A 12,212-nucleotide genomic window follows, 5' to 3' on the forward strand; every position below is an offset into this window, starting at 1 on the left:
TTGTCTGAAGCATTAATTTATTTTATGTCAACAAAAGGAAGGTTTATCTCCAAAAAACTTGCTTCCAATTTTTTTTCTCTTCCAAATAAAAATACACTCCCAGCTCCCGGGAGGAGCAAAAGTACCTGAAGTAAGACAAACAATATTTAATACTCAACAAACTTTGCACTTCTCCGTGTTTCAGAGAAGCTGTTGTATGAAAATAGCCCTCTGATGCGTTCTCACAGGGATGGGAGCAGAAACGCTAACTTAAATTTCATATTGTTCAATCCCAAAACGGTCGGTTAAGTCCAGGCAGCATTTCCCTGCTCAGATTCATGCCTACACAAACACACAGCTGCAGTAACAATCTGACGTCAGCTGCAGTAACAATAGGTAACATTCCCTTTTATTTTCGCCACCTCTCCAGCTTTGTGCCGTGCAGCTTTTAAATAGCTTTCCAACCCCCTACACACTGTACTCCAGAACAGGACAAAACAAAGACAACATACCAAGTCAGTTCTTCCATGTGTCCATAACAAGGACACTGAAAAAAAAAAAAAAATGCCCCAAAAGGCTCAACTTGTCACAGAGCATAGTTTAATATGACAATCATCATAAGGCATCCGTGTAAATTAAGAATTCCCACTGGGGTCACATTCATTCTCCCACAAAATAAAACGTGTTAAAACAGAGGCCTGGGATTCCAAAGGATGCTCGTGGTCACTGCCTGGGCCAGGCTGCCACCACCCACAGTGGGTCCAGGAAACACAGCACCAGCAGTGCAACTCAGGAACTGGAAAGTCAGCTCGCACAAATCTCTTTCATGAGAGCAACAGACAAAAAAAAATGGAAAGAGATCTGTACAGAAAACGTCATTCTCTGCCCCTTCTGGGAAAACAAGACAGAACAGAAAAGGTAACCCACTTACCAAGCAGAGAGCAGAGCTTGGAGCTCAGAAGCCCAGCGATGCTGATGGCTCGTTCTGAAAACTAATGAAGCACTAAGGAGGCCTGAGTTCATTATTGCTTCATCCCAGTTCAGCCCAGGCTAAGGCTATGGTGAAGTCCAAATTAATTTAAAGCCAGAAAATGCAGATCCAGTAACAGCACCGAAGTCCCCATCCGCACATGGGTGTAAACAGATTCTTTTGGTGAATAGAAATCTCCCAAGTTTCCCCTCTCCCTGTGCTATGCAGATCCCCGTAGCAGTGCTAGAATTTATATAATAGATTCTGTCACATCTTCTTTAGCTGAGCATCTGCAAAGTGTTTCATTTTGTATTCACGCTCATCCTCTAACCCTGCTGATACACCAACTCAGAGAAGTTCGCTGGGAGCTCACCTAGAGGCACACAGTTGGCTGCATCTAAAAGAACGTGGCACAGAGTCTAAGAATCATCACCTGCACTGTGTAATAGTAATACCCAGCCATGCTCTGCCCTCAGTGCTTCAGAACCAAACGGCACCAGACAAGAATGCCTCTCCATCCTGCGTGCCTGGCCAGAGATCAAGAGAAACAGCACGCTGTGTGAACAAAATGGCACCTGGCCACCACCACGAGTCAGAAAACAGACTCAAGTCAAATGGGGCTTCATATCAAGGAAGAGTGCTTCCCTCGGGTTACTGTATGATGGGGGCAACTGTTAGAGGCAAATCTTATTCAAGGCAGTAGAATTTGAGACTGGGTATCTCCGGGGCTGACTTACAGGCCCACCATATGCTGGGGCTCCTCTAAAACAATGAAGGGTCCTGTTAATTCTTCCAAAAAGGACAGAACAGAGAAAACAGTGTATCCAATGAACACACATGCAAGACAAAAATCAAAGCTTGCAGTCAAAACAGTTAAAAAGGTTTAGGCATCCAGTTTGTACCAGAATAGATGGATGGCAATTGGGCACCTAATTTAACTTGGCGAAAATTCGAGCCTAAACATTTCCTTATTGCTTGTCCCACTGAGTGCAAAGGGAAAAGTGAGGGGTTAACCACAAAAAGATTTCAAATCCATCATAAGGTTTCCCTGCTCTTCTTTATATATATATAAAAGCATATATATATATAAAGCATTATTATTCTTTAGCCACCTGGATTAGGGGGATGAGGAAAACAGGAGCTATTTCATTTCTTAGTTATCTGAGCATTAGTCCCCTCCTTCCCACGTGATGATACCTCTGTCACAGTAAGAGCGTGACATGAAAACGCATCTACTGCTGCTGAGAATTCCTGGGTCTCTGCAAAATTTCAGCCCAACTATCAGGATAACGGCAGATGGACACACATACATTCCCCAGCAACATACACACAGCAAGTAGGACATGCCTCAGTAGCCTCAGATGGAAGAAAACAAATAACCTTAGAGAAACCAACCAGATGAGCCTTGGGAAAGAGAACTACCCATATTCCCTGCAAAGGCAACTGCCCAGGAGTCCATGCGCAGCACAAGCCAAATCCAAATATCCATCCCACAGCTGAAGGAGATCTCTGAAGCCTGGCGGCGTCACACACTGGATACTTGAAGGCACATTTCCTACGTGTTTTGGAAGAGAAATCCAGTTACAACAACACACTGCAGCTGCAGGGCTGAGGGAAAGGAGGCGACACTTGGCATCTCTGATCCTGTCCCCACGTTCAAGCTCTGTGGCTGGTGTGAGCTGGTGATCTAAGCAGACACATTAACATCCCTGAGTGAAATGGCACCGTTGGTGGCCTCTGAGACTTTGTCCTCGAGCACCATTGCTGGTGTGTCTGCAGTGCCTGCTGTAGTGTCTATGGCAGGAAGCGGATTTAAGCCCTGTGATAAAATCTGTTGGATGGTTTTCCTCAAGTTGGGGTGCAGCTGGTTTTGGGTCTGGTAAAAAATTTCTAAGGCAAAAGACTTGAGCGTGCCAGTGCAAAGGTCCTCATAAAGTGGAATTGTGTACATCCGAGACATCTGCAAAGAAAGGAAAACTGGATAATTTCGCTCCAGTAAAAGTCAAGAGGTTCAGCTCTCCTACAAGTATATTCCAAGAGACCTCAAGGAATCCAGGCTGAAGACGAGCAACACATTTCTTTGAAAGATGAAAAGTCTCTAGTTAAGTTTAGTGCAAAACTTCATGTGAATGATAATCAAAACCCACTCGTTCTCTATGACTGAGCTACTTCCCCACGAATAACAGAGCCATTTACAAGGCCAAGGAGAAAAGGCCACAGAGAACACATGCATTAACCTTTTGCTCCTGCATAATAACAAACACTGAAAGGAATCGCATGAGCCCTAGCTTTGTCTGAAGGGAACGCATTCAAACAATCCCATGATTTAGTAAAAAACTCTTATCTGGAAACACTGGGGCTACCACAAAGCAATGCAAAGACGCACTGGGCTGAGCTGGGACAAGGATATTGAGTTAGGCTGGAAAAGCACAGACTATCTGCAGGCATTTCAAATTCCATCTGCCCATTCCTCCCCACCGCTAGCAGGTGAGCCGTGCTCGGCCCCTTCGCTACACACCTGGTCTACACTTGGCCAGGAAGCAGAAGTTCCAAGGTCTTTCACGTCGCATGTCTCATGCACATGTCTCATGCACTGAGAAGGTGCAGTGATTTTAATCCAGCAGTTAGTACCTGGTTTTCCAAGAAGCGACGGACTTTGTAAAGGTCTGGGTAGTAGTCATTGCGGACTACAATCTGCAACCAGCGGATGCGGATTTCTGCGTTCATGGAGTCCAGCTGAGAGGAGTAACACTCCGAAAGCTTTTTTATCACCTCTGAAAAGGGCACATACACAGAGAAAGGGAAATAACAACTGTGACCTGTTTTGTCAAGTTTGGAGGCCATCAAAAAATGAGCGATAGCACCAAAGCAGAGCAGGGCTATTTAGAATTCAATTTGTCATTCCAGGAATACTTTTCTACTGTCCTTACAGAGTACTCACCATGGCGCAGTGGTGACCCATCCAGCAATCTGTCCAAGAAGAGCACGGTTTGGAACGTTCTCCATTTAGTGAGGTCAGCGCTGCTGGCAGCAGCATCAGAATCCAGAGGCTCAGTGGTCCAGAGTTTGAAGAGCGTCTCCACCGGTCTGGTCAGGCTGGATCCCTGAGATAAGTCTGGCTCAGCTAACGGAGGTCCTGTAGCATTGAGCCAACGTTCAAACTCCAGTCCTGGAATGAGGAGCACCAAAAATGTCGAGCAGGAGTCTCTGCGGATGGCTTGGCTGCCTCAAGGTTCAGGACTGCTTCTAGCACAGTTAAAAGAGGTTCTAACAGTAGCAAATCAGACCAACCCATAGTTACAATGATACAACAGTCTTAGTCTCATCAAGCCTGCGCTCCATTTGGAACAGGAACAGCAACATCTCTGCCAAATTTAACTGTGATTCTTCCAGAGCTCAGCATTACAGTGAGTAAATAAAAGACAAACATATGTGCTCATCAGGCGGACCAGCTAAAAAGTATCTATGATCAAATCATTTCTCTTTTGTTGAATTTTGAGGAACACTGGAAAACAATTCTCCCTAGTAAAAATAAAAGAGGAGAGAGGACTGCCTAGACCCATCCTCACCCATTTGCTTATAGAATTGGTAACTAAATCCAGAACACACTGATCACTCTGCAGTGTGAAAGCTAATGAGAAAGTTAACCAAGGGCCACTCAGATGATCAGTGCCAAAATGGTCAGCAACGTACAACGTTCTCATCCCCCACTACAGAGGGGGTAACAGTAAGACAAGACAACCTATTTGTACCATAGATAGATATGGCTGTTGCCAAAGTGTTTTGTTTTCCTCGACCTTAGGATTGGCTCGTGCATCTCCTGAGCCAAGTACAAAATTTACCATCCAGACTTCTTAGTTTTGACAGCTAACCAAGTAAACTGCATCCTACCTGCTTTGCTCTCAACACATTGCTCTTTCAAATCTGGAAAAAAATTCAGGAAGGAATCCAGAAGATCTTGAGCCACAACACTGGTGAATTTGTACTTCTCAATGTAGGCCTGAAACAGTGAAAGGGATAAGATGACAGTTAGGAGGAAGGTGGCTTCTTTTTGGTGAAGAACCACACATACAATTAAAAAAATAGAGATGGAAAAGTGAGGACAAGTACTCAGAAAGGCAAATTACAGTTTAAATATATATATATATATAAACAATAAGAAAAATATCCCCCTTCTCCCTCTCAAATAAGGAAAGTGGCAACTCTCAATCTCCAGCAGAACATATGTGTATGCACACTAACTCTGAGGAAGGAGTCAAAGCGTCCTGGGTCACCACACAGCTGGGACAGGTAGTAAACAAAGCAGTAGCCTTTCTCATAGGTGAAGAGGTTCATTAGATTACTAGGATTTACACCTGGAAGAAAAAGATGATGTTATAAGACACTGTGCAACAAGAACACCAATTTCCAACCAGTCTAAATGCAAAGACACCCCAGAGATCTCAGAGTCAAGATGCAGTGACTTAAAAACAGAACAAGCTTGTGTCAGTACGTGTAATTTACTACAGTAAAATAACAGAAGCAATCTAAGTGTCCAACTCACACTGCATGTTTTCAAATATAACAATATAAAGCAAGCAATACTAAGCTCCTTTTCTGAGACCCCCAGCAGTCTGCCATTCAGCTCCAATATCTCCACACACACTTGGGGTTGATATATCATCTAGATCGAAGACTGCTTCACGCCTCCAGCAATGATGACAGAACTAGAGAGCTATCGATCCTGCACTCCGTATCTCACTCAAGGGATAATCAAACAGCCTTCACCAGCACACAGCTCACTCAAGGGGAGACCAAGTACTCATCTGTATATGTTTTGAAAACAAAGTCAATGCAAGTTTCCTTGCTTACTATTAGACTGGTTTACACCACAAGTGTTTTGTTTTTCTTTCTTTTCTAAAGGGCATTTTAAATCACATCATTTCGGTCTGCATCCCAACAGTGATGTGCAGACATTTTGAACAATGGCTTCAGCCAAAAGAAATACCTGGCTCCAGTTTAACCTGAAGCTTGCTGACCGGGTTGTCTTCTCCAAGGAGCTTCATCTGTCTGTGGAGAGCATCAAGGCGGAACGCGGTCTCCAAGCACGTGAAAGCAGCTCCTGCCCAAGAAACAACATGTTAGTTGTGGGCCAATGGCTGCAGAACTAATAGAGGTACTAAATAAAGGTGACTGAAGATTTGAGACAGCAACAGCAGAAGAGAAACTCAGTAGTGTAATATCGGAATTTGAGTACAGGTTCCTTGCAATTCCTTGCAGTTGATAGCAATGCATGATACAATACATGGACCTCTCTTACAGCTGGGTATGCTGCTCTTTTAACTGCAATGTAGAACTCTATGCTTCATACCAGACTTGCCAGTGTAGTGCAGCTTCTTAAGGCATCTTTCCTATGCCTTTGCAGATGTGCAGCACTGCGGAAAGAGATTCCTAGATGCAGCGGTTAAGTATCTAAGACCATTATGGTCTTGGTTTTCTTCAACAAGTCCTCAAGAATAGTGCTTGTTACATAGATACAAGCACAGTGTCTCATTGTATACACAGGAATCTGATACAAAGTGAATGAGAATTAAGGACCAGGACACATCTGGGAGATAGAAGAATCTGCACTGGGTGGATGAAACAAGAAGAACACAAGAACCCTGCAGAATAACAAGTGCTTAGGGCAATTACTTCAAGCTGTAAGCAGGGAGGAGAATTAAGCAAGATCCAAGAGGTGCGGTGGTCACTGGGCTCCAATTTCTGTAAACAATGTCAGTACAAAAATGCCTTTTTATTAACTGCAGAAGATATGCCAGAGATGATGTCAGAAACGGCAAGATTTAGATCAGAAGCCTGCTCTTGATATAAAGCAGAACGCAGAAAGAGCTTATTACAGAGTGGCACGGAGAAAAGCATTGCTTAGTTTGCTGATGTGCTTCTTGAAACAGCTGGCTCTGAATTCCAAGAGAACACAAATGAGGACCTTGCCTTATGTCAGACACAGCCTAAAACGGGACACCCAACAGTTCTTCTGAACAATTCATACTGCTGCCATACAGAATACGACGTGAGGCGCTAGAAAGTTCAAACCACTGCGAATCACTCAACAGAAAGCAGCTTACATAAAACACAGTAACGGCTCCATAGGTGCTATTCATCTAAATTTCAGTATCATCATCTCCAAAAACAATACACACGACTAAAAATTAACGTGCTCTCCTAAGCGCACTTGCTGCCAGCATTTCCAGGAAGATGAAATAGAACAAAATCATTTCCATACACATGAAAATACACATAGTGCAAGCTTTTAAGAACATAATGGGACAAGCTAGAGAAACATAAACTTATTATTCATTTCAATTACAAAACTGAAAGGCGATAGGAACGATTTACTGCTTATAGTTGCTACAGATGGTACCATACAGTTGACCTGTTAATTTCACTGATGCAAGCAGCTAAAGTAGAGGTCTACAATCCTACAAGAAGCCTCTGGTAGCTTAGCAGACAGCTACATAGTTGGGTGTGTTGCATTTGATAATGGCTACTACCCTAATTCCTTCCCACAGTAGCTAACTACCAACTGACCAGGTATAGACAGACTGTAAGCACTCATGATGCTCCAAGCAGAGTTTGGGACTGCTCATGTTCCACAACAACAGCAACAACAACTAAAAAAATCCAGCTCCCAACACATCCTTGAGCTCCCAAGGAAACAGATCTCAGTTACTGGTTCGACACATCACAAGGAAAAGCCTCCCCTACCATAGGTCTCAGTGGTGATCCGGCGCTGCGCGTACGTGGCCAGCCCTTCACTCAGCCACATCTCCTCCCACGTAGCGTTGGTGACCGCATTTCCAAACCAGCTGTGAGCAACTTCATGAATGACATCAATAATTAAAAACTCATCGCTCTCCAGGATGGAAGAAATGATGAAAGTCAGGCATGGGTTTTCCATGGCAACAATAGGGAAGGATGGAGGAAGAAAAACAATGTCATATCTAAAATTAAAGGGAGAGAAAGAGTACAGTGGTAAATCACAGCTATTTCAAAAGGCTTACACAGAAACTTACATGTGTATTTTTCCCCCTTACACAAAGCTCTTGTAAGAGATCTTGAAACAGGAGCAAATCTCTAGACCACTGGTACCTACTTCTTCTGATCTGGGAACCACAGATCATTCCCTTGGCCAAAGAGCTGCTCATGCTTGGACATAAGGCTGGAAACCTGCAGCTGTAGCATGCCCTGCCCTTCCCAGAAGCATCACACTCCTTTCACACGTGCAAACTCACCACAAGTTGTGTATCTGACCACCAGAACCATGAACTTTACATACGCTGCCCACATACACATGCAGATCTTTACGACTCCCCCAGAGGCTCCCAGGAAACAGAAGCCGGGATTTTCTTTTAAGACACAGTCAAGCTTAACATCAGAAAATATTAATGTTGGTGCTACGATTCTAAGTCCATAACAGAATCATTTCAGCATTTTCAGGCATAATGCAAAAAACATAAAGCAATAACACATCATCTTTGATTCTCAGGGAAGGCCAACTGTTCAGAACCCCCCCCTGCTCACCATACCAGCAAAGTACTGCCATGCTCCCATGGTCCTCCTTCTCATTATTTTGTTCCCATCTCACGTTCCTGGGAGGCTTATGAAACTCACCTTCCCCAAATATACGGGCCATACAGGCTCTCTGCAGCAGTCAACCAGCGCTCAACCATGCCAGAAAGCTTGCTGATGGCGGTTGGCAGCAGGCAGGGCTCTGCCCACACTCTGCTCCTGTCAGAAAGCAGGAAACATCAGGTGATACTTCAACAAACGGAGTTATCTCTCAGAAATAACAGCCTGCTTTCACAGCACATGTCCACAAATGGTCATAGCGCTAAAAGGCTTCAGGCTTCAGCCTTTAGGCCAAGCTGCAAACCTTACCTTGGACCTATATCTGCGTGTATAAGGTCTCCTGCCACTAGGGCCACGAGGTAGGCAGGAACTGGATATTCCATGTAGAATTGATACACTCCTTCGTCTTCTAAGAAGGTGCTTTGAGTGGCGCTCATCAACACCTGCATGCCCGCTGGAGCCTGGAAGACCAACGTCATAACACCAGCTGATGGGATGAGCGAGGCTGAAGGACTACAGCACAGATCTCTCTGCTTCTGATGTATGGTAATGCATGCTGCTTTTTCATACCATTAAATATCATAAGGAACATTTTATGTTAAATATACACACATACATGCAACGTAACTATGGTTTTGCAATTAAGGACAGCTAAGCCCTCCATAATTACACCGATTTGTCACTGACCTTGACGGTGGCCGAATAGGTGCATTTCACTGCTGGTGTGTCAAAGCAGGGGAAGAAGGAGCGGTTACACACTGAGTGGCCCTGCGTGAAGACAAACGGCTTGGTGTTGCCGTATGTCAGTTCTGGGTCCAGCCACCAGATCTGTTGAAGCATTGAGAGAAGAAGTGAGGGAAAAGGATCGAGTCTGAACAGTCAGCGAGCAAAACCCCAAAATCAAGAGGATGCAACACGAACAGGAGCAGCAGGGGTCACGTAGTGCAAGCAGAAACCAACACAAAACAAACAGAGGCTGAACAGTGTACACAGTGTTATCTCCGACCCTGACACTGCCCCCCCAGCTGCAGCACCAGCAATTCTGACACTACACAGAATGAGTCAGCGTATGGCAGGAATATCTCTGGTCAGTGGCACCAGAGGCTGCTTCATATGGAGAGGATAAGGAAGTTCTGAGTAGCCACCCCACAGCACTGAGCGGGACAACTTTCAGTATCAAGCAGTAAACAAATGGTGAGTCAGACCCTCAGCAGGTCATCGGGGCTCACTAAGAAGCATACAAAGAAGGGCAGTTATTTGCCTGTTGGCTTTTCCCTTTTTGAGTGCCATGCTTGTGCTTTCACGTGCTCCCTGCCTCTAACTTGGAAGCACAGAAACCATTTCAAAGAAGTATTTCCTTGTAATCCTAGAGCTCGGGAGCTGATTTTTAGTTGCAATATAGTGAGAAGTGCCTGAAGTCCTGGGAGCAGTCAGGCACAAGGAATAAAGCTTCCGAGTCCGCTGCGTTCTCAGATCAAAGCAGCCAATACATCTGAATTTGGGGAGTAGCAGTTAGTGCCGACACTCCTTCAGCTCCTGTTTTCAAGAGAAAGACATGAAGAGCTTACAGAGAGAAGCCGGGCTGCTCTCTCTGCTCTATTTTAATGGCATATTGCAGTTCTGCCTCCTACTGACCTCTGTGTTCTGAAAGGCAAAGGCTTCCACTTTCTCCCTTTGCCCCATAAGGTTACTCTTTATCTTCTTCCCTTCAGACCCTCCTCTGATGCCAATGTGGTCCCCTCCCAAATCACCCACTTCAGCAGAACCCCTGGGGACGGGCACAAGGGACAGAAAGGAAACATACAGCTGTTTCTGAAGGGAATTAGGGACAAATGCCTCATTAAAACTCAGTTTGAAGACAAAGCTTCTCATCAGAACACACATTCACATAAACACACGATTGCTGTGCTGTAACAGCACTCTAACGACTTAGAGAGGAGGCTGGGAAAGTCACTTCTTCAGGACGTGCCCCAATGTCAGCATTGAAAAGCACTGCTCCCGGCAGCACTCAGTGCTGGTAGCACAGGTGAGGCCAACAACCCGTCACAGCAGCCTTGGAGCAGAGGCTCACCTTCAGAGGACCCTGTTCCCTTTGTTTCCTGAGTGCTATTAAGGCCAACAAAGCACACGGAGAGATAAGACACTGCCAGAACTAAGCCACAACCCCAGAATAGGATGGAAGAAAGGTTGACAGCAAGGACTGCAGAGCAGAGAGATAAGGGGAAGTGCCCCGACCAGCACAGGAAGAAAACATAAGCAGGAAACAAAGTAGAGCTGAGAAAGTAATGCCTGTTCACAAGAAGCTCCACGAATCTACAATGCTTTCTCTTCAACGTGCTTCCCTTTCTGTGAGGTTAAATGAAGCAGCGGCCCCACAGGCCAAAAGGAAAAAGTCTGCAGAGAATGAAGTATTTTTTTCCCCTGTTTCCCAACGTCTGCAGCTACGCAACCCTCCGCCTCTTTCCAGATGCACTTGGAACAATGATTAAAGTTATCCTCAAACAATATAAATAGATCTGCAGTATAAATAGAGCGGCCGTGCTGCTGGACAGGGCTGGGGATGAGGAACAGAGGCTGCAGCCCAGAAAGGAGCGCGAGCAGCAGCCTGTGGGGGCAGGGAGCTGGGCCACCATGGGGCAGAGCAGCACATGGGTGCATCACCAAATCCCAACCGCGCTCCGCTGAGGAAACACACGTGACAGCATCACAATCTGGCAAGCGACAAAAGTAAACAGCTGAACCTCTTCCAATTTTAAAGTCTTTCCATGTTTCCACCTGCATTATTGATGGAGCAGAGCAGCGGTGCCACAGCCGGTGGCCAGCAGTGACTGCCTATAGAGCACGCTGTGCTGCCAGGACGTGGGGGCTGTGATGGGGCAAGGACCCCAACAGCGAGTCATGAGGGGCCAGGAAAACTCGACTGGATTGCCAGGGAAGTTCCCAGCACTGCCCTTTTTGCTCAATCATAGTGACAAGGAAACGCTCTCGCTTTTACACCAGCACAGAGCAGGGTTTGCACTGAAGGTTGTCATGGAAAGAAAACAGCGCTGTGTTGAGATGAGTGCTGCCAAACTGGAGGTGTGGCACAGCGGGTCAGAAACGGGTGTGGATTGTTCCCTCTGGGACAGGAGAGCGAAAACAAGATGAAAGAGTCTCTGCAGGGCTGAGAGGTCAGAGTGAGGAGGAGCTGCTGCCTTCCCTACACACCTGCACCAGGGGATGCACAGCGCTCAGCAAAGCCTCGCTCCTGAACAGAGGATATCCCTGCACACAGGCAGCCCAAACACCCTGCAGAAGGCGGGTTTCAGCTCCTCTCCCAGGATCCGTCACACAACCAAAAGCATCGGCTCCTCACTCCAGAGTAAGGCCGTGGAAAACACAACTTTCATAAGAGAGGCGTGATGCTGCGAAGTTGCTTCGCCCATAGAGAGCTAAAGGGAGCGCACTGAAACGTGTCAGTCCCGCATGTGCATGAGGTCACCGTTCCACATATGGGGTTACTCATTGCTATTAACACACAGTGCGAGGCAGGACAGGCGCTGACAGACAGCATGACAATAGCAGCGCATGACTCCGCAGCTAGAAAGATAGCCCAGCGAGCCCCGAGCAGCATGAAGGGCTGCAGCAGGTGCTGCTTGGGGACATGTATTTTGCT

General features: G+C 45.9%; 1 protein-coding gene across 2 annotated transcripts in view; it reads right to left on the bottom strand.

Moving 5' to 3' along the window:
- ABCC5 (ATP binding cassette subfamily C member 5) overlaps positions 1–12,212 on the bottom strand; it is a 52,360-nt gene continuing 40,148 nt past the window's right edge. For both annotated transcript variants that reach the window (XM_072344514.1, XM_072344513.1), the window contains 10 exons: positions 9,245–9,385; positions 8,867–9,018; positions 8,600–8,716; positions 7,694–7,929; positions 5,937–6,050; positions 5,192–5,304; positions 4,841–4,949; positions 3,891–4,118; positions 3,581–3,723; positions 1–2,909 (listed from right to left, as the gene is read on the bottom strand). In XM_072344514.1, the coding sequence (XP_072200615.1) occupies positions 2,637–2,909; positions 3,581–3,723; positions 3,891–4,118; positions 4,841–4,949; positions 5,192–5,304; positions 5,937–6,050; positions 7,694–7,929; positions 8,600–8,716; positions 8,867–9,018; positions 9,245–9,385 (1,626 nt within the window). In that variant the 3' untranslated portion in view covers positions 1–2,636. The remainder of the gene's footprint in view (positions 2,910–3,580; positions 3,724–3,890; positions 4,119–4,840; positions 4,950–5,191; positions 5,305–5,936; positions 6,051–7,693; positions 7,930–8,599; positions 8,717–8,866; positions 9,019–9,244; positions 9,386–12,212) is intronic.

The sequence above is a fragment of the Excalfactoria chinensis genome, chromosome 9 (genome assembly GCF_039878825.1).
Source record: "Excalfactoria chinensis isolate bCotChi1 chromosome 9, bCotChi1.hap2, whole genome shotgun sequence".
Classification (NCBI taxonomy): Eukaryota; Metazoa; Chordata; class Aves; order Galliformes; family Phasianidae; genus Excalfactoria; species Excalfactoria chinensis.